Source organism: Eleginops maclovinus, chromosome 9 (assembly GCF_036324505.1).
Source record: "Eleginops maclovinus isolate JMC-PN-2008 ecotype Puerto Natales chromosome 9, JC_Emac_rtc_rv5, whole genome shotgun sequence".
Lineage (NCBI taxonomy): Eukaryota > Metazoa > Chordata > Actinopteri > Perciformes > Eleginopidae > Eleginops > Eleginops maclovinus.
The window spans coordinates 20,324,910-20,348,103 of NC_086357.1; the positions used below are offsets into that span (position 1 = coordinate 20,324,910).

The following is a 23,194-nucleotide window of genomic DNA, read 5'->3' on the forward strand; positions in this document are numbered from 1 at the left end:
AAGCCTACGGCAGAGAGACTAACAACACCTCCTGTTGCTTTTCTCTCGCCTTTCTTCTGCTTCCCTCGTTTTCCGGCATCATTTTTCAGCTTTGTTACAAATAAATTCCAGTGTCCACTGAGGGTTTATTCACAACTACACACACATTGCAGAAGCACACGCACAGTAGCACACTGCAATGCGTTAAGCAAACAGATGATGCTGCCAAAGAGGTGTTGCTCCTGCTAACTCTGTCAGCCCAACAAGGTCAACATTCAAAACAAAAGCTGTGTGCGTGTGCGAACAGCATGGGAGACCTTGACATCCACTTTCGAAGTTCTCATAGCCAGCTGGGGCGGATCTCCTATACCCGGGTCACCCTGTTGCCGTGGGGCATCCTGCCAACACCCCATCAAATCACACTGACCCAGCCCGTCCTCCAGCCTTCACACACAAAATAAAGCACCTATTTGCCCACCTTCTCCCTCCAAAGTACCGCCTTTCCTTACCGCGGTTAGGGTCAACAGGAGCCATAATGTCAGCAAACTGGCGTCATGGCAATAGTTTGCCCAGTCATGGAGTCACTTAAGGACAAACAACCACAGTGTAGCCAAAAAGCCGTCCTGAGATATTCCAAACTTTCTTTAGTTATCAGCTCACACATATCTGATGCGACACTCACAAGTTTCAATGTGGCATTTAATTGCGTTTAAATAACACAAATTAGAAATGACATCAGTCCGTATAATTCAAACCAGTATAGCCAGTACCACGTAGGTCATGATCAACTGCAGCCGATAGGCTCTTCATATCTCACAGCACTTCCACCTGTTGCACAGCTGACTCAACCTGACCTACATCTATTCCTCTTATAGCTTCCTTAATAACCAATCAACATATTAGACAACCAACTGTTAAACCTGATTTGAACCTGATGTACCCTGTGCGTCCTTACACAACTCCAGTGTTGATTTTCAAAAAAGGTCATGAGCAGTGGTTTCTTCAACACCCTTCGAAATGTTTTAGCATCAACACATCAGCTGATATGCAGTACAAACGACATCTTGGTAACATGTTGCCTCAAACTACAATGACCTTATTTTGTCTCCATCTTTGAGAGCACACTGTAAATGAAAGCAATTATTTTTAATAAAACACACAGAAGCTATGTATAGCAGCCTGTATTTATAACTTAATGTGTGCAGCAGGTTGGGATGATCACTGATGTGATGGCTAATGTTTCATACCTGTCTTTGGATTGAACATGCACTGCAGAAAACAAACAGTTGGCTCTATTGCTCCCGCAGAAATAAATGATGAGTAGATTAACTTCATCTCATTCTGCTCCCTGCATACTGAGTTGTGCTTCTCTCCCCATCTAGCTAGCTCTTTTTTCTGTTGTTTGTGTACTTTTGTCCATCTTCTGTATTCTCACTTGTGTTCATGAGTAGTGGAGAGGATGGTCTGAAGTAAAAGTTGAGCCAACTTTGAGCCAGACATTAATAATTGAAGGGGGCAGGAGGGGAGAGAATGGCTCCTGCAGTATTCATATGTCATATTGACTTGACTGCCAGCCACTCGCCCGTGCAATACTGCGTCCTCCCTAAGCCTCCTCCTACAGCTCCCTTTCCTTACCTCTGAACACTTTCCCATCTTTCATCCATATGCCACCTCCTTTTTACAAGCTCCCTCCATCACACTGCCATGTCTGCTGTCTCTTTCTCCTTTCCTCTGCCACTTCTTTTTATCCCTTTCTCATCTGCTGCCATCTCACAGAAGAGTATGGCATGCCCATGGGCCAAATACAATTATAGACCAAATTAAAGAGATGCTTTCTGACTCCCTCAACAGACCAAAGGACCACATGCAAGCACCAGACACGACCAGGGGTTACAACCACACACACACACAGCATTACATTCATGCACAGAGTTAAACTGATTTTCACACGCATTCTCTGCAGTGTGCTAAAATAAATCTCCACAAATCATAGATGAGAAAATGGAAGAATTCTTTTTTTTTTGTGTCCTGGAGTCCGTCAATATCCTGAAGTGTTACATCCCTGACAGATTTCCCTATGATGCTCACTAGAAACCTCTCCAGGCCGCAGATGCAGTTTTAATTAGCCATGGTAATGGTTACATGGCTGTGAATAAGTAGCCAGCCACCTGACTGGTCCAAATCTGTGAGGACAAGCTGATGAATTAGACAGTAAAGGAGAGAAACCCCATCGTTCAAGTACAAGCCATCTGTATTTTAGCATCAGCCGTAAAATATTGAATCCTCAGAAAGAGTTGGAATGTTTCTTGGGTCAACCAATTATCGAGCGCTGCAGGCTACACTGGCTGCCTTTCAACGTGATTAGATCTGAACCCACCAGAGGACATCCGGTCCACTTGTTCTCTTTTACAGAGAGCTGAGATTAAAAAGCTCAAAATGAAATATAAAATACTTTTTTGCTGTGAATTTAACATCTGCTACTCTAAGCAGGAGAAAAAGAGGAAGAGCTGGACAAGAGGAGAGAGGGATTTGATGCGCGAAGAGTCCCCTGCATCTTCCAAAACAGCCTCAGGCTTAAAGCTTGAAACAAGAGCGTGGAGATGTAAAATAATACTGTTAAAAATACAGCATCAATTTCAGTGAACCGCATGTTTTTATTTGAAGGGCTCTAACAAGCAGAACAATTGTTGTGACCTCTGGGCTAAAAAATCCACTCAAACCACATAATAACAATTGTACAAATGCATGAAGTGAAAATGAGACCTCAGCGTAAAATTCCTGAAAACCTGACTTTTTAATAACGCAGGATTGCTTTTGCACTGGAAAATGGGAAAGAGAAAAAAATAACAGTAACAGTTCCTAGAACTGGAAAGACACATCAAGTCCGTGTGCGTGCGTGCGTGCGTAGCAGGGAATAGTAGAGGGAGGCAGGTGTTACAGTACGTCACTTGGCCTCACCCTTAGGCTAAAGTAATAAGTCTCCACGCAGCTGAATAGATGCCTCCCGAGGCTCTAATGATACATCCTGAAAGAGCCATAAACCACTACGCCTGTCCTCACTGAACTTGTTACATTATTCTGCACCAACACCCAGTTAATAAAATTGTGGATCACAAGAAGGGTGTAGTAATAAATATGTAAATAACGCCACAGTCTTCATGCATGTGTGATGGAGGAAACAAAAGTAGGGGAGAGCATTTATGTCATCCTCTGTTGTAATGACGACACACTCAACAGTCACAAAATGACCTATCAATGACAGGAACTGTGTACAGATGGATCAACAAATACAAATGGATCAATCGAAAAGCAGTGCATCCATCAGCACACCCACCCACATACACATACAATCCAAGGCTGTGACAGTGGGACGGGATATGGGGTGTCTGTCATTGTCCTGCAAGGGGATATCGGAGCTGATGTTGGCGACTTATCCACACTCTTCATAATCCATTGTGTGCATGTGTGTGTGTGTGTGTGTGTGTGTGTGTGTGTGTGTGTGCGTGGGTGGGTGTGCGAGGGTGTGTGACGGTGTTGGGGTGTGTGTAGAAGACCACGCCTGGTGTTGTTGATAAGAGCGGAGGGCTTAGTCCTCAGTCACAGGGACACACTCAGAGCATTAATGAGCCCACAGCACAGAGGAGAACCTCTGCCAGAAAGGTCTTTATCAGCCACGAGGAGCCTGTGTGCGAGTGAGTGAGAAACTCAGCGTGTATGCATGTGTTTTTTTTTTAATGTCACTGTATTTTCAGGAAAAGTATTAAAAAATAATTAATTAATCACCCTCTCCTTACAGACACGAGCCACGGTTATGGGTATAGCCTGAAGGTGAGGCTGGAGGTTGAGATGCAACACACAGCAGTTCTGTCTGAGAGGTCACATCCATCACACAGACAGCTTACACTCAGTGTGTATGAGAGAGAGAGTGTGTGATTTAAAAACTTAAGTTATCTGGCCAACAGGGGGGACTTTATTAGGAGCTACCAAAGCCAAGCAACACCATACTACTCTCGTCAGAAAGGACGAGAGTAGTATGGTGACGTACAGGACACGTCTGCATGTCTGTCTGCAGCACACTTTCTTTGTAGACAAGTCATTCTCATACATACACAGAGTACAAGAACAAGTGATGTGAACTTCAAAGTATATCCAAAGCCAAGAAAAATAACACACTCACCTAACGTGGGACACGAGAAACACAGTTGTCAACTCCAACTTCTTGATGAATGGCTTTTCTTCCACTCTCCCTCTGATTTGTCATGCTTCAGTAACCAGGAGGCACACTTTCATCTGCAAAAGGTACAAAGCACTAGGAGGAATGATGGTGGCATCAGGAGGTGGGATATACAGTGTCTCATGTAGGGTTGTCCCGATCCGATATTTGGATCGGATCGGCCGCCGATATTTGCAAAAAAATGCGTATCGGCCGGCATGGAAAAATGCCGATCCACAGACTCCCGATCCAGTTTTTTTTTTTAAAAGTCCGGTCCGTGTTTTCCAGCGCACCGATTTAAATAATCCATTCCACTTTTTTCTGTGTTGTTCCCTAATATCCGCTCCGCATTTTCCAGCACACCAACACACGAGCGCATCTCCTAACCCACAGGTGCATAGACATAATAATAATATTATGTCTATGCACAGGTGTCCTAACCATTAAGACGGCCATTTGAAGTTACCGGTAAAGATGTCGGCTGTGTGGGATTACTTTACCCTAAAAGACGAAAAAGATGAAGAGGTGGAGTGCAAAACTTGCCACAATAAAGTCAAGCGTGGTGGTAGAGTTGTAAGGCATTTTAATACAACTAATCTTATTAAGCATTTGGCGAAATACCACCATAAACAGCATGAGGAGTTTTTAAAGAAAACAGAAGAAAAGAAAAAGAAAGGTCCAACACAACTTACTCTTGCACAAACGTTTGCAAAGCGTGACATACTGCCACTGAACAGTGCTAAAGCCCAGGGAATAACACGAGTCATTGCCGAGGAAATCATTCTGGATGACGAGCCATTATCTCTCGTGAGTAAAGTGGGATTTAGACGCACCATCCAGCACCTGGAACCACGGTACAACATGCCCAGCCGTCATTACATCCTTGAAAAAACGATCCCCCTGATTCACAAAGATGTTACAGATTACATTACCAAACAGATAGAGAGTGCAAATTATTGAGTTTCACAACTGATATATGGAGCTGTGATCACCGTCCTTTGTCTTTATTAAGTTTAACTGCACATTGGATTGGGCCGGATTTCACCCCAAAGAGAGCTGTTTTACATGCGCGCGAGTTTAGAGGCTCACACACAGCGAATGCCATCACAGACGCAATGGAACATATGCTACGTGCTTGGAAGATTGACAAAAAGAAGGTCCATGTAATTCAAAGAGATAACGCGGCCAATATGAAAAAGGCAACGTCTTTGTAAAAAAGAATCTCCCCATCATGCTCGGACTGCAGCCAGGGCATACAGTTGAAGGGAGTGTGTAGATTGAGATGGAGCAGCAAAGTGTGGAGGAGATTGGGGAGTAGAAGTCATTTTTGTTTTTAAATAGTTCACAATATTATTTGCACTGATTGTTTTTAAAGCCTTGGTTTACACTTGTTCAAGAGCAGAGTACTGATGCTGAGTTACTAGACTATTTTCTACTCAGGTTGTTTGTGTGATTTGCTTTCTTAATACAGTTTACAGTATTATTTGTAATGTAAATGGAGACTGCTAATGAGCCTCTTTTATGTCCCTTTTCTCTCTCTGTCTCCACACTAATTCACTGATTTGGCTAATTGGTGCCCACACTCTTTCAGACCCAAACCTGTCATTACAGTGTCACTACATCACACATTTTATGTACAGGGACAGCAAATGTGTGTGTCTGTGCTCTGTCCCTTTGGTGTATGCTTGTATTTGTATGTGCTGTCCCTTTTGTGAGTTCAGCCTGTGTACCTCTCTGAGATCATTTATCTCGTCACATAAGTACAGGCACCCAACGTACATGTCTTTCACTGTATTTGTGAACGTGCATTTGCACTTTACACTGGAAGTGCACGTCTGTGTGACTGTTTGTGTTTGAGTTTGTGTTTGAGTGTTGCAGGGTGCGGGTGTTTGTATACTGTACTCTAAGAGTGTGAGTGAACTGTGTACAGTTTACAGTATTATTTGCACTTTTTACTGTTAATTGATGCCATTTCTGTTTGTTATTTATAATTTTGTCAATGTTGTGTTTATCCCTGAATAAACAGGAAAACTCTTTTCAACATGAGTCTGACAACTAAGTTAGTAGGCTAAATAACTTTAAACTTTAATACATGCTTGGATAGGCCGGTATCGGTATCGGCCGGTATCGGTATCGGATCGGAAATGCAAATACAATATCGGTATCGGATCGGAAGTGCAAAAACCTGGATCGGGACATCCCTAGTCTCATGTAAGCACCTGAATTTTGCTTATCATTTTAGCTTTGAATCATTAAATAGAATCAACAAATCAAACAAGCAGCCCGTCAGTCAGTCATCCAATACTCAGAGATGGAAGGGGAGTAGGCAGAGTGGAGCTGGAGCGAGGGTTGAAGTATTCCAGGTTTAGGGCTGTGCATCAACAATTTATAGGACCTAAGTGATGCTGGTTTGAGATTACAGCAGGGGAGGGGTTCACTGAGCCATAGAGTGATACCGGTTCTTGGCGGGGGGGAAACTGCTGAGTTGTGTATACCGTTTGACAGTGGGGGATGCTTCTCAGTTGTACACAGGAGCAGGAGGAAGGAAAATAGTGGGGGTAGACAAAATATAGTTGATAGAAAACAACTTCTACCGTTGAACTAAATCAACTTTGTGAACAGTTCTCTGAAGCTAGGTCTCAGTAGAAGGCACAAAAGGATTATCAGTTTATCAAATAACTAATTTAACCGTGTTTAAGCTGAAACTGAATGCTTCGGACCCAGTGATAATGTCAGAATATTGCAGTTTATTGTGTAGTTTATTTACAAAATCAAAATAATATAAAGTCAAAACAATGCAGAAATCCAAACTTCATCAGTAGGATGCAAATTACTGACTGGTCCTTGCCTGATTTTGATACTGCATGCACACACAGATGCACCTTTTTATAAAGGGAGACCAGATGACTTTGACAACTGACCACAGAAATAACAGAATGCAACAAGTATATAAATTAACATAATTAAATGTATTTTAGGAATAAAAGGGATTATAACAGCATGAGAATATTAATGAGGACAGGACACCTGCTCTTAAACTTAGACATAAGGAGGTTCCTGCCTGAGTGATACATAAAACACCAAGATTACAAACAAAATAAATGTTGTGTCTGTACCCATGTGGCCTGCAAACAGAAAACACACACAACATATCTGGTACCTTAGACAGCATGTGTCTGCTTCCCTAGCCCGGGAGTAATAGCAGTCATTACCACGCACGAGCACCGTGAGTGCACACACACTCACTCACACACTCACACACATTGTCCAGCAGGTTATTACAGCGGCAGTGTAGCTTATTACCCGGCCTCAGCGCCACTCAATTATTCAGCCCGAGTCCACAGGGATAGGAGAAGCAGCTCAGTGTGCTACTTACAACATGCCTAAGTAGGCCAAAGAGACTGAAACTAAAGTATGACACACAGACACACCATAGCATCAACATGAAAACCGTGGAAACTGGGAACTCCAAGCACAGATAACACATCTGAGGAGCCGTTTTAGAAAGTCAAATTGTGTATGTGTGAGTCACTCTTGGTGGCTGGCTACAGTCACAGGGGGTCAAACATATCACTTGCTGGAAGGACTAAATCTTTACAAAGCCCAATTCTGACTACATCTGACTTAGCAATGTTACTATTGCCGTCATTGCTTCATTAATGGGAAAACCTAGGTATTATTTTCTCTTAAAAACATGACCGTTGGTCCTATTTCAAAGAGAAAGATGCTAGATAAATGAGACAAATCACAGAAAGAAACAACCTTGCTTGATCCCCCCAGTAGTTTAATAAATACTTTTACAATCTTCTGGAGAAACAGACAGAGGAAGCAGAGGGGCTGAGGAGTATCAGAGTGGAGGGAGCAGATCTATTTTAGAGTAAGATTAAGCAGAGCTGGGTTGAAATAGAAAAACCCTGACCAACCAAGCCATGATCTGGGGACTTATTAAAGACTCTTATTAAAAGTTAAGAAAGGCCCTAAGAACCTTACAATAAGGGGGGGGGGGGGAATCACACAATCACACAGTGGAAGGGGAGATGTGTGTGGTGTAGAAAGGATTGGGTTTAAGCTCTTTTTTCTTTCCGGTTTTTATTAAGACACACACACCCTCCATGAACATCTCCCTCCCGACTACTCCGTGCCGACTCCTCCTCGCTCTCCAACCAGGTCGGCTAAATAAAGTCCACGGTTTTAGCCTGATTTCTGACAGTCTGAAGCCTTCGCAGACACACGACCAACTGCATGCACTTAGTCATCAAGCATTAGATATTCAAGCAAATCATTTTCTCTCTTCCTGTACTGCCACAGTGATCAGCACACTCATTGAGCATAACACAGGCTTGGTGCCGGCTGATTGGGTTTGGTGCAGTGCTGTGTGACTGCCGTTTATCCCACAGAGAGCAGAGGACTCGCTGTTCCACCAGCCTGTTGATCAGTTAAAAGATAAGCTAGTTCTAAACATCTGACGCCAAAGGGGGTGTTGTCGTGGAGCTGCCTTTCTACCTTCCCAGGAACCCCGGGGATGTGGATCGAAGACCGCAGTGTGTGTGTGTTTGTGTGAAAGATGACATTAAACAACTCTGGGACGAGAAAAATAACTATATCATGTATACAGTGCAATCCCCTACTTTGTTTCGCTTCTTTGTCTTTCCCTCGGTCTCTGAAGACTAACCATCAGCAGCACTTTGTCCTTCAAGCTAGAGCAGACATTAAGCATAATGGAAACCATGACAACGAAGCAGCGAACAACAGGCAGCACGGCCTAAGCAGAGAGAGGACGGAGGGATAGAGGGGTTTTCTTAAAGGACACTGAAGGAGAGGTGACGTAGGAAGACGTGGGAGGACAAAAATAAAGATATTTAAACACTTTTAAAACACCCTCCCCCCCTCGCCAGTGCATGCATGTTTCAATAAGATACACACACTCTGGTACTTAATTCCTTGGCAGATCTGTAGGACTTTGAGGCATAATGAGAGTCACTGCTTTGGTTTAGTAAGGGCTCTGTGGGTTTTCCTTTTACAATTTCCTCAATTTCTTGGCTATCAAGACAGTCATTAGACATGTACAGCCCACAGACTTCAGATGGACTCAAACCAAGCGAAAAGCAGGCAGTTGTTCCCAGTCACTAAAGTTTTGGCACCAGGTCAATTCTGTGAACCTTAGCTAACAGTGTGTAGTGGGCATTAAGGTTTTCCGTGGCAGAAAACTGGAATTATGTCAAAATTAAAACAAACGTCACAGAAACAAACGTACAAGGATAATGTGAAATTATTGTAATTTATTCCAGGCTTAATCCGTCATAATATCCCTGGTAAGTAGCTGTAAGCAGGCAGACATGCATATGCTCTCAATCTGTCTCCAATACACAACCAGAGATACTTAGCTAGAGTCCTCTTTCCCTGGAAATCTTCAGACTAAAAAAAACGAATCCTGTGTAGCCTAATAAACACTTTTTAGTATGTTTAAACTCAATAAGCCACATGTTGAAGCACATTTGAGCCTCATGAAACACCATGTTTGTTTTTAGCTTGAAACAACAATAACTTATAGCCTTATTAAAAGTATCTTGTTCAATGTTTTAGCCTAGCTAAATAAATTATTTTTTAACATGATTTAATGTAACAGTAGTACCCTTTTTTAGACTGACACACTATATAATGAAGCATGTTTTGGCTGACAAATAACTTGTAGCATGTTTTTATCTTGAAAAATAACATTTGTTAGCTTAGGTTTTAGCTAGGTTTATGACCTAGCTGAATGCAGTTTGCAGGACTTTTAGCCATTGTACAATTTAACTTGAAGGATGTTTTCACGTGTTTAATTAGCGAGCTCAATAATGTTCAACCTGTTCACCAAGAAGAGTGTTTATAGGGACTTACCTGCGGCAAGTTTTTCGAAGTTGGCCTTCCATTTTCGAGCGTTTCAAATCCGTGGTAGTTGTTGCTCTCCTGTGTTTAACGTTGACAAATGTTTTGCAAGTGCAGTTTTCGGAAGCTACTTCAGCGTTTACTGAACCATGGTGTTTGTAACTTGGTAAAATAGTGTAAAGATACAACAATTTTGCGAATAAGAAAGTTGTCGGTAGACACATCACGCGCATGTTGACCTCACACAGGTGCACTGATTAGACTTCACTCGCGACTGTGCGGGTGTACAGACCCTCCCACTTGATTGACACTTCCTTCCCTCATGTTGTTAGCTTTGCAAAATGTATGTACCCTTGTGCTTTTCTCATCTAAATTACTGAAAATTACATACAGCAATTCTTTATATAGATCTTCATAATGTGCATATGATTAACCATGAAAAGACCCTCATCTTCATTGGGTAATTTAAGGTGCCCTGGATAGCTCTGCTTAACTTTACTGTGTTCTTTATCTAATCATCAGCATTAAAAGTGGAGGGCTTTTTAATAAACTATGGCATCCATGAACACCTTTATTTAGTGGCAGTAAACATAAACTAACACTGGTGTATGCCTAATAACAATGCAAAACCATTTCATCATTGGGAAGAACGTCCTTTACAGTGGAGGCTGTTTCAAATGTGGTGCTATTATGAGCTGGTAAGAAATCCTAATATATCAATGTTGTGATATTATTTGTGTTAATGTTGTTATTAAATTGTATGTGCTGTATTTTTGTTTTGACCTGCCCAGGGACTGCAGATGGAAATGAGAAAACTGCTATAATCTGGTGCAAAAAGCATCTTATCTCTTTGATATGTCTGACAACTAATCTAATGAACTAAAATAATCACAGTAAATACATTAATTAAATCAACCTTTTTCCTCAGTTAATTAAGAGCTGTCCTAAAAATGTTGACAGTACTTTTGGTCTGAATGTATAACCAGATCCGTCACAGTTTATTGACAATGACAGCCTTGTCCTGCAGAATTCACAGGGATCACAAAGGAGGTGAGAGAAAAATATATGAAGTAGAGCTGAACTGAACTCATGGAATTAGTTGAGAAAACAAATTGTGGCCAATCAAATGCTCTGGATAGGTAGAAAATCTAGATTTTTGAACCCAACAATCATCAATCTGACTTTGCCACTATCTGTCCTCAGTTAAACCGTACTGTTGCAAGCTGTTCTTTTTCTCATAGGCCCGTAATTGAACTTGTTCACTATTTCGCATTTGCTTACCCTAAATTGTAACTTGATGTATGCGTTCAAACACTCAAAGCTACTGGTGTCAAAGCAGTTGAGGAAGACTGATTCAAACCATTTTATCTCATCTCATTTCCACATCCTCTGGTCCCCTTCTGCTTCGGCAATCTTCCTTCCCTGTTTTCCCTTCATTAGATTGCACCCTCTACTTGTCGAAAGACGGGGAAGAACGCTGGTTATTCAAATTCAAATCAACACCGACAGACAAGCAGATGGAGAGAGAGAGAGAGAGAGAGAGAGAGAGAGAGAGAGAGAGAGAGAGAGAGAGAGAGAGAGAGAGAGAGAGAGAGAGAGAGAGAGAGAGAGAGAGAGAGGAAAGGGAGTTACAAAGCTTGTACCTGGCGTTGTTAGTATTAATGTGATTCCACTGCGAGGGTTGGGATCGATGCAGTCAGATGAGGGACTGTGTTAACATCCTAATCTCTAATAGCATCAGAGCAGCCAGACTATAAAAACCTCTACCAGTTCAACCATGAACACACACACACATGCACATACACACAACCTCAGATAGAGAAGATAAGACAGACAGGGTAGACATGAGGAGCCATTAGAGGAGGACCTGTATTGTGTGTTGAAAGAGAATACCCAGATAGCCTCAATGACCCCATGCCAGACAGTTCCTTTACTGCGACACACAGCACAGTTCCAAGAAAAAACACTGACAAAACCAAGTAAAATAAAATACTGGTTTAATAAATCAGTTGAACTAGAAGGAGTTAGAAGAGAATATCTATTTTCCTTTATGTTATCGTAATTTCTGTGAGTGAAGCGTGTGTCTTTAGCTAGCAAAAGCTGTACTGTATAATCAAAGCTCACACATTAACACATTGGCTTACAAAAAAGCTGCACTAGAAAGGTTTTATTTGAGGAAAAACATAACAGTGTTATAGGCTCGAAATGTAGACTGCGCCAGACAAAAACAACTCTTGTGCACCACAGTTTTGCCCTATTTGCTAAAAATAAAATTTTTGTGGCAGGTTTGCTCAGTTAGGGGAAATCTTCTCAGTGAATAAGAAGTGAAAAGTTAAAACTTAATACACAGTTGCTCATGTAGAAAAAGATGAGTTTACAATTTACCTTTAGACAAAGGGTTCTGAATGAGGACACTAACAAACATTATCCTGTGAGATTTAATTGCCGTTTAGGCTACCTCTGTCCGACACTCATGCCACACCAACAAAGATGGTTTCTTCATAGCCCCCTGACCTGTATGAAAAGAGTTTCGCTAATCAAAGTTAGACAAAGGCATTCTTTTTAAATATATGTTCCCCATTGCTTCAAAACATAGCAAATCTAATTTTACTCATTAGTAAGCTCTGGAGTACTTCTGTCTCATACTGCAGACACAGCCTCTGAGACTTGCATGTGTGCATGTGTGAGACAGCATCTTTAATTACCCAGGTAACACAGCCAGATGCTCCATCACTCTGGCAATGGCAGTGATTAAAAGCAGTAAAATATTCATTTCAATCAGACACCCACATGCCACATGTATAATTAATGCACAACGGAAGGACACAGAAACTTTTACCACAACAGCGCACTGACACACACACACACACACACACACACACACACACACACACACACACACACACACACACACACACACACACACACACACACACACACACACACACACACACACACACACACACACACACGTTTTCCATCACCATATTCCCTCTACACGCAGCAGCCAGCTGCTTCATGTGTGTGTGTGTTGTGTGCCGGGGTGGATCTTAGAAATGGAACCATGGATGAGCCACTTGGAGCAACACTCCACAGGGAGGTCAGAGGGCAGCCAGACTGCATTGTGGGACATCATTCAGCCACCTACACAGCAGATGTGTTGGGTTGCTCTCTGACGGCCCTGACTCTCTCTGGGAGTGTTTTTGTTTGGAAACAGCATCTTGAGTTTGCCGTCTATCTTGCATTCAGCATTCTCTGTTGTGGGTGTGCTACCTTTTATACTTCTTCTACTTTTCAATGCTGCTCTGCTTGTCAATACCTTGAAATACCTGCAAGCAGTTTGTCAGAGGTCTCAGAAGCAGTATGATGTCTCTAGTGGGCGGAAAAATATACAAACACAATAAATCTGAGACTCGAGGTGAATATAGAGACATAAAGTAGACCGATGAGTTCTCTCTCTCACTTCGTGGAACAGATCTTATCTGCCCAAGGCTACACATGTAGACACAGAGAAAATACATAAGGGTAGGACTTTCCTAGCCATAATTTGAGTTCAAATATGTTTTTAAAAAGTAAGCTGTTTGATTTTAATGTAGATAACATAAAATGCACTTTCACACACCTGATAAAAAAAATCCTTCTTTTTTTAATCCCCATGGTTCCACTTTGTCTACTTTTCTATTTCTGTCCTTTCTATCCCTCTGACTGCTGTGTCTTTGTTTTCCTTGATTGAGCCCTCTGTCGCAGTATTGTTTAGACTCCAGCACTAGGCTACAATTACTCAGAGCAGTGTGTGTGTGTATGTGTTGTATCACGCTCATTACAATTACCTCTGGGTGTGATTGTGTCATCTGTTGCCTGCTCATGTTCCAATTTCTCTGAGTGCTGAGGGAGTTGCATCCAGATGCTTCAGCGTACACACGACAATGTGACCAGGAAATGCAAAGTCTCCATTTAAATGTATAAGAGCTTTGGATCGAAACAAATATATAATGTGAAATAAGTGTGAGCCGGAACGGCAACACGATAAGTCATGTTAACTTTAGTTTAAAGCGTGATATCTTTGCTCAGGAGGGAACTTGGATGTTGCAATGCTCTTTAAAACAGAGATATCGCAAGATTGATCTTTTATTCAAAAAGCAAGAACTTGTAACAGTTGGCAGTCATTTCAAGAGCACTGCACTGAAGCTGATTGAAATTCTGGTAGCTTAGATTTGAATACGACTTGGTGTAATCTTGTGTGTGAGATTTCCAAACTGCACGTTTCTCTGATCAGCTGAAAGAGGCCAGCAGGGGATTTTCCCAGGAGCCTGGCATCAATGTAAAACTTCTGCTGCAGTTGCTGCCACACAATCACATACCCATAAACAATTAGAAGGAAACCTATAAGACTTTAACCCGTCTATAGTTTGGTGTTAATGGGATGGCTGTATGCAATGCCACAGGCTGATTATTTCCTCTAACTCTCCCACATTCAAACACACACAGTACATGTTAAATTGTGTTGCCATGGTCCTTATCAATTGCTGTTGATTGATTTACACATTTGATCAGCTTGAGTTTCACAGGATCTTGCAGTGGAGAAAAAAAAACATTTCTCAAGTTTTTATTTTTTGTTAGCGACTTGCAAACAGAGCACGTCCCTGTTGAGATATTGATATGCATAAACCAATATCCCTGTGGCATTTCATTTCACATTTTTGTGCAAATCCTTTCACTGACCACTTATTCTAATATAGACACAGCCTTTATTATCGACCAACCCTGATGCAGTAAGACAACGCTTCCAGAGAACGTAACTGAAGTGCTGTCTTTAGGTTTGTAAGCTGATACAGACCCTAAACCTAAAATGCATGACACAAATATTATAACTTATCCCATAAGAAAACACAGCAGCACTTTTGATTTCACAGTTTAACACAGTGTGCTACTTGGTTGCTGTACAGAGATATGAACCATTACTGTTCTCCCCTCTTCATTGTGCAACTGCTCCCGCAGGCTGTTGTTGTAAATAAGGATGTTTTCTCAGTCAACCTGCCTTGTTAAATAGGAATTTACAAAATCCCATGAAAGATTTCTCAAAGCTTGACGCTAGATATTGGCATTCCTGTGCAGGAGGCTATGTTTTAAAACCTGCAAACAACACGGCATAAATTTACACCATTAAGTCCCTCAGGGTAGAGAATACATAAAGTGCTGTGTGTGTGGCATGATAATGCAGCAGTCATAATTAGAATGTAGATGTCCTCTGCCTGCCATGGATGGAGCCTCCGACATGCACACACAAAGTGCTTACTCTCATCCGTTGCCATGTGTCAATGAATAATGCACATATTAATCTGGAAATGTATGGGAGCTTTACTTAGATTCATTCTGCATTTCCCCATTAGAGGTTATCTAATTAATGTGGCCTCTTTGTAGTCACTAGTCATGAATAAAATGCTTTAAAGCACAGTCAGCAGGGTGTTGCAGTAGAGAGTTCGGAGGGGCCTTGACTTTTTTTATATCATTTTTTATATTTAAGAGCTTTTTCAAATCTTTTCTGTAAAGCTACTTCTTTACCGAGATCCAACCCCAAAACCAGCCTCCATTGTTCTAGCAACAAGATAGGAGTCTTTAGTGCAGATAAAACAACAAACTTTGGATTCCCCTGATCAAGGGTGGAAGCTTTATCCCATTTAACACCTATGAAAACAAAGTCACTGAAATTTAATAGACCTTAAACAAAGGCAGCAGTAATTAGTTAGATGATTATGCAAGCTCACCAATATACCAACCAATCACCCAATCATTCACACATTCAAAAAGTGGTGACAACTAAAATATTGGGACTATTTAACACCACTGTCAGCTGGTGCTCTGCTCCACAGATGGGGATCCTTCTCCCTCAGAAGGAGCAGGGACAGAGGCTGTAACCGCTGACTCTGATGCCATGAATGAGACTTGGCCTTTCATTTCTTGATTCAAATTTGGGGAAGGAAGGAGGTCAGTTTGGGCAAGTAGAGCAGCCGGCAGTCCAGTGAAGAGTGAAACTGTGCTGTTGGGCAGGTGGGGCTTCTGTTCCCCTCCTGATCCTCCTCTCCCCTGTTGCTTAGCGGCTTCCAGCATCACACGGACACTCTTGGCGAAGACGACGCGAGGGTCGGTCGCAGGTAGAGCAGGGCAGACGCAGCTCTCCCTCAGCTCCAGAGCCTGGATAGACACAGAGGAAAATATATTAAGCCACTCAGTACTCTGCATGTACTGACTTATCATTACTTCAGACAAGAAGTTCATTAACAACAAGTACAAAGATGGATATGACTGGTCTATGATTAATGTGTTTGTTTGTGTCATGCTGAGTCAATTGTGGTTTTTGTTTGAAGAACAAGAAAACAGTAACTTGCTCTTTTTAATTTGTGATAGGAAGATACTTCATCAAAGAGCGGCTGTGAACTGAAATGAAGGAAAGACAAACAAACACAACAAATAAACTGTGATAAAACAAAATAAGCACATCCGTGCCACTGAAGCAGTTCTGTGAGGCTGTTCTAAGCACAAAGGGATAAATGCACATCATGGTTTCACATGTTGGCTGACTATCATTTGCTAGTTTGCACTCATTAATCTATTGGACAAACTGAACCTTCAAACCTTATGATGGCTCTAGAGGAGGAAAGTTAACATTTCAATCCTTCTGGTTTGTGTACACATTTAAATTCAGTCCGGACAAAAAGTACAGTCAACCAACTGATAGCATCGCTATATGGCTAAAGATGCAATCTTCAAACAGATACAGGTTGGATAAGCAGTTCTGGTAGGAACAAACCGAGCACTTGCCAGCAGTTAGAGACATTCTCCTTGTCTGTCTCAAACACCCACGCACACACGAAACTCATTAATCTCTCACTTAAATCACCTACAAGACTCATATATACGTGCACTTGGCTTCCCACTCAACAGGCTCTCCCTCTCATGCTACCAGGCAACTTAATGCGCTTTGCTCAAGGATGATGAGCGCACTAGTGGAGGCAGAGTGCCCTCAGAAGAGTCGGGTTAAGTAGCTTGATGCTGTCACCTCTCGCAAGGTTGAAAACATCACATTATGCACCACTTTCAGCCGAATGAGCTCTGCTGTTAACTGGCTCATACAGTATGTGCTGCCATGCTGGATCGAAATGTTGGGTGTGAGGAGGGTATATACCGGAGAGTTTCTTCACACACACACACACACACACACACACACACACGGCCAATAATTCCCTAAACAACAGTCTTCCTCACTTTACTGCCTGTGGCTTCAACCTGGCCTCGACAAACACTGCTGCTTGAGGTCAATAAAACACACAGCGATATGATGCAATCAAATAACACACACACTAACACATAGAACATGCACACACACACAACACTGGCACCTGATGGACAATTAGTGGTTTACCCATCTGTTCATCTTTGGTGCTTGGAGCGTCTGACAATGTACCAACAGTCCTACTCACTCTCAAGGTTAAATGTACCTGTGCCTAATACACTGTTAACCTGTCCTTATCTTCCTCTCTCTGCCTCAGACACACACTCGCAGGTAAAACCTAATGATTGCATATGCTGACGCTCTCCATAGAAGTTGCTGTCTTAACTGCTTGTTGATTTCCTTCTAGCCGTTGGACACCATTGATTGTCTTGCCACAGTGCCTGCACAGTGTGAGATCGAGCTACTACCGAGGGGCTGCTTTCTTTCAGTTCCTGAACTCGAAGCCTCCCAGACATTTAACTAATCAGGCATCCCTGCCCCTGTGTGGCAAAATGTGTTTTCCTGTCTTCCTAAAACCTTGCATCTTTTCCTCTCCTCCCTGAGTCCCTTCCTTCTCTCTGCCTGCCCTCCTCGCCACATGTCTGCCGGTGGTTATATATCTCTCCAGACGCTTCATTAGTTCCATTAAGACTCCTTGCAACAGCTCCTAAAGCTGCACCGTTTCTCCTAAACAAAAGACAGGTGTAGGGCTCTGTCCTCAACCACGGATCAAAGAGACTTTTACATTAGACAAACACACGGATAAGAGCAGCAGGAATATGTTTACTTATATCATTTAGTTTTAAAAGAAACTTCCCATGCTACTCTTTGAACTGAATCAGGAATCAGTTTTGTGTGTGTCTGTACCTGTGGTACGAGGCGGTCCAGCTGAGTGAGTCTGTTCCTGTGCGACGGGTGTGTGGACATCCATTCGGGCAAGGTGGGCTCTCCTGTCAGCTGGTCCCTGATTTCCATTTGCTGCCAGAATACAGGTCCTGCTCGCACATCTGCACACGCCTGGGAAGGAGACAGACAAACACACACAATGTGGCATTACTTTGTGTAGCGCGCAGATGAAAATCTTTACCGACTAATCATCTGACTTTGGTTTAGTTTGACAACAGTGCCCCCTAGTGGCCTGCAGACAGATTATAAGGGTTGACAGCAACAGCAACTACCAACAAATCATACCAGGCTGAAATCAATGTAAAAACATACTTAAAACTGGCTAACACAAAACTGTAAACAGGCCCAGAACCAGAGTTAAAATGACTAAATCTAGACTTAAACAAGCCAAAAAATAGTGAATTCAGGCAGAAAGCAGAATGAAACTTCAGGAAACCATCTTCATCGTGGCGCATACATAGAATACATCACACATTCCCAGTTTTCTATGGCTGTGGAGTAATCCTTATGATCTAAACGTGTTGGGCAAAATCTGTGTAGTGTACTTTTATCAGTGACAAATCGGATAGATTCATACCTTCGCAGCCAACTGTAATCCGACTTGATCGGCCTCTGCTTCCAGTTTCCTACTGTAGGGACGGCTGAACATCAGCTGAGGGAGAGACAAATCATGTATGGATGAGGGTTTACCAACTTCAAGAATCAAACCGTTTTTTTCCTTATCAAAACCTTCAGAGCTCGAATTTTCAGGTGAAAGTGTTGCTGTTTTTTTCAACATCATTAATACAAATGGAATAGGTCTCACCTGGGAGAGCTTGTCCTGTACCCACTGTCCCAGCACAGCCAGGCTGTCACGAGGACACAATGCCCAGATGGCTGTCAGCAGTATAAGAGACAGCAGGTCCACGACATGAGACAGGCTGGCCTGTTCTGCCTGGGGGAGGAGGGCAGAGGCAAGTGGGATGACAGGGAGACATGACAGGAATGTAGAAAGTCAGGATTGGGATGAAAAAAGAGAAGAGAATAGGATAGGGAAAAAAATAAAGGGAAAAGTTTTTGGGAGGTGAATAAGGCAGCTGGAACATATTGATTGTTCCCATCTATTCCACTGAAACTTTTACGCTGTTACAGATTTAGAGGTTTTAACAGCCAATCCAATAGAGCAAACCTACTGGGTAATACCCAGCCTATCGATGCTCATTCCCTTCATCTAATTCAAATCTCCTTCAAGCATTTCCTCAGAGGACGTTTAAAGTCTTGAAATACCCACAACTTCATTAGGCATTTTTTCAGAAGAAGACAAATGGGCTTTGGTAGCCAGAGTAAAAAACAGTATTCTGTGGAGAATTAATAAAGCCCCACAATGCCCTGACTCCACAGGACTTTGGTCGTCATAGCGCAGAGAGGATTAGTGAGGTGATTGCCAGGGAGACTTTATCACCGGCTGATGCAACAAAACTGCAAGTGGTGCCACTTCAGCTACTGCTTTACTTCTGCGAGGGATTGGAGCGAGGCTGATGATGATGAATAGTCAGGAGATCTCTGTATAATGCACATACCTATAGGAGGCACATATACATATTTTATAACCTTGTGTGGGGGAGACTGGAAGGCTTCCAGCTGTAGCATCTACTCCGTTTACAAAGGGTTTTTAAATAACTTTAATGTTCCCGTGTTTCCTGCATCAATCTCAGTAGTGCTGCGTCTTGGTGTGCTGTTTCAATGGTTTGGCTCCCTCATACATCTGCAGCATGCATTCAATGAGTGAAAGAACATAATGAGAACATTCTTTATAGATAAATAAGTATAACATGGTAAGATTTCCTGCCTATGGCATAGACGCACTTACAAGGTGCTCCTTAGTTTCTTGACAACAGGTAATTCAGCATGAAAAAAGTGTTTTAATAATGTACTAATCAACAGAATAAATCCTTAAAAAATCCATGCCACAATCTCAAGCAGTCTGCAGAGGGTTGTTTACTTACAGAGTGCCCCAATACAGCATGAGCCATCTCGTGTCCCAGGACAACGGTGAGCTGGTGAACATCGGCCACAGCCTCCAGCATCCCCATAAACATGAACACTTTCCCGTTCTACATTAAAGGAAAGAACAATCCAAGTTGGTGATTAAATATATTCTCTACAGATGTACAAAACAAATACTTACCTATGATCTTAATGTAGGCTGGTAATAATATGACACAAAAAGAAAGAAATCTGTAATTCCACAGCTGTCTTTCTCTTACTGACCGGGAGGACAAAGGCATTGACGTTAGGACTCTGCACCACATGGACACTCCAGGAGACTTCAGACACTTCAGGGATGTCCTTGTTTCTTTCTGCCAGATGCTGCACCAGCCGCTCCACCACCTGGTGACGGGGGTCAGTGACAGGAACCAACAGCTCTGCAAACTCCTCCATGTACTAAAGCACGCACGAACACACACGCAAAAAACTTTTAGCGAGCGATTAGAGCAATTGAAACATGTAGCTAAAAGTAACAGCTAGATGGCTGTGATAGCTGAAACCAATTAATAAAGTAATAGTTATATGGTCAACATATTTGCTAAAAATAATGATGAAATAGTTTAAACTTTTGTATTTTAAGAATGTTTGGACTAGATTAGCCTTTATTGGATATTAACAGTGTTGAAAGGGGGAGATGGAGGGGATGACAGGCGGGATTTGAACCTTCGTCTGCCTCAGTGGGGACTGATTCTCAGTACATGGTCAATCAGCCATAACCTGTGAGCTATACAGCGGCTCACATAGACAGTTTAATTGAATAAAAAACATATATATAATTATTAATATGACAGGTGAAGTTGACCGGTAGATTTGATGAAGGGGTGCTTGAGCTACTTTGAAAGGGCTGAGAGGGAGCATTTGACAGTAAAGGTTGAAAACATAATCACCATTATAATCACATATGTTTGCCCCCTCCCTTATTCTCTCACCGCCTCTGAAGTCAGAGCTGCCAGCTCCATGTATTTCTCTCGGCTGAACACCAGGAGGCGTGTCCGTCCCGTCACTGGGGACTCGTCCAGGTGGGTAAGGAGAAGGAGGGCTAAAATCACCATAGCAACGCCTGCTCCTGATATCAGATGCCAGCGTCGCTGACGGACCCATTCGCGCATGAGCTGCCGGCGGTTTGCTGGTAGAGCCACCCACCACTTCCTGATACTCCTGCATACAGAAGATGTGAAAACTGTTTTAGACCCAGCCTTTGAAATCATATACAGCCCAAAAGTGGTAAACAATGAAACCAAATGGATCACTTTAGGTTCTGCCATGTCTAAGCAATTTAAATGTTTGGAATTAAACAGATAAGAAACACTGATATCTCAAAGTAGGTCTTGCCAAGAGAGTAGCTTCAAAACATGCATAATATATGTTGACAACACAAAGTATTGACATGATTTTGAGCGCCTTTCCAGAGGAAACAGTGAAATGTTTAAGTAGACAAGTAGGCCAAATACTGTTTGAAACACATACTTAACAAAGCAACTCTCTGTATTGCAGGGAATTCCATGATGGGGGGGCTGAATAATGTGTCCAAATTCAGTTGTCTGACCCAAAATACACTGATAAATGAATGATGCTTTGCAGAAGTGTGCCTTGTTTGTGCCAAATGAAACCATTACTCAGGCCACTTCAGTGTTCATTATCGAAGAATAAAGCTCTTTTCCCCACTATCTTCTTTCTATTCCAGACCAAATTCCAGCATTCTCCCTGCAATATTGGCTGTTTAGTTGTTACTCGAGGTAGTTACAACATAGACCTTTCAGTTCCTCCCAATCTGCAAGTTGTACAGCGTTTCTGTGGTCTGCTGGAAACTGAATGCACTCCCTATACCTGTGCCTTCTCTTCCTTTTGCCAATGCCCCTGACTATATATCCCTTTGCATCTTATGGAAGCGACCAAGTGTCCAAAATAAGTAATTCATTTGTTACTCAAATTACACCATTAATACAACTTTTGTGAAACAGGTCAATATACCACATTATACCTTAGGAATAATAAAACAACGGTGTGCCTTAGAGCCCTATTGCATATATATAAACAGCTCCAGAGTTTCTCCTACCTGCCCAGGATTATAGCTGTGAGCTTCTGTAGAGGTTTGAGCAGCAACCACAACAGAGGAGCAGGCAGGGCATTCACAGGGGCAGAGGTGTGGAAGTGGTGTCCTGAGGGCAGGGGTGCAGTGGGTTTGGGAGCATTCTGGAAACACGCTCTCCTCCCATTGCTACAGAATAACAGATGTGGTGCTGTCTGAGAGGCTCTGAGGTGAAAAGGGTCTGTTGTTCTGTGACAGCTGATCTGAGAAGAGAAGTGCGCCTTCTTCACATGAAGTCCAACTTGTTTGTGGTTTCTTGGAAGATGTGCAGAAGAGAACAGAAACGACTGCTCCTTAAGATATTAACATAAAGTAAAACCATCGTCGTGCTGGTACCAAACAACAACGTATAAGGAAACAGCAGCCAGGTCTTTTGAAACTACGGATGATGCCACCTATTGTCTCAGTGTGCTGGACTTCCTCATCTTGATGTAGAAATGTCTATCATAGGACGTTTACGTTACTTGTTTATATTATGTTACTTAACCTCTTTAATATCATAGCCAACAACTGTTCCCAACTGTCAATGTCATTGATACCGATGGTCGCTACCGACAAGTCACCTTGTAACATCTATCCGAAAGCCTTATACTTAATTTGTTGCATCTATACTTAAAGGAGGTTTAATTATAAAACTTTTCCACGTCAAGTTTAGATATTTTAGTTTCCTTGCGACGCGAAATCTCAAAATACTGGACGCTAACTTTGGTTGTTTTTGCAGTTGACGCTCTGTTTCCGAAATGATTCCCCCTAGAAACAAGTCCGTGAATAAAGGTTCCGGGTGCACAATTTACAACCCTGTATTACGTGTATGAATCCGTGGTTTTTGTGTATTTTATTT

The 23,194-nt window shown here is 42.2% G+C and overlaps 2 protein-coding genes across 2 annotated transcripts in view; both read right to left on the reverse strand.

Annotated features, from left to right (window-relative positions):
- dab1a (DAB adaptor protein 1a) overlaps positions 1 to 10,358 on the reverse strand; it is a 194,466-nt gene extending 184,108 nt beyond the window's left edge. The window contains exons 1-2 of the mRNA XM_063890590.1: positions 10,073 to 10,358; positions 4,157 to 4,288 (exon numbers count right to left, since the gene is read on the reverse strand). The gene's annotated coding sequence lies outside the window, so the exon portion shown is untranslated. The remainder of the gene's footprint in view (positions 1 to 4,156; positions 4,289 to 10,072) is intronic.
- Positions 10,359 to 14,632: 4,274 nt separating this feature from the next.
- Positions 14,633 to 23,094, reverse strand: oma1 (OMA1 zinc metallopeptidase). Its single transcript, XM_063892083.1, is given in 9 exon segments — positions 14,633 to 16,252; positions 18,198 to 18,347; positions 18,814 to 18,888; positions 19,042 to 19,170; positions 20,222 to 20,329; positions 20,487 to 20,660; positions 21,194 to 21,422; positions 22,321 to 22,627; positions 22,630 to 23,094. Coding segments are annotated over 9 exon segments (1,563 nt in total). The 5' UTR covers positions 22,676 to 23,094; the 3' UTR covers positions 14,633 to 15,907.
- Between the last annotated feature and the right edge of the window lie 100 nt (positions 23,095 to 23,194).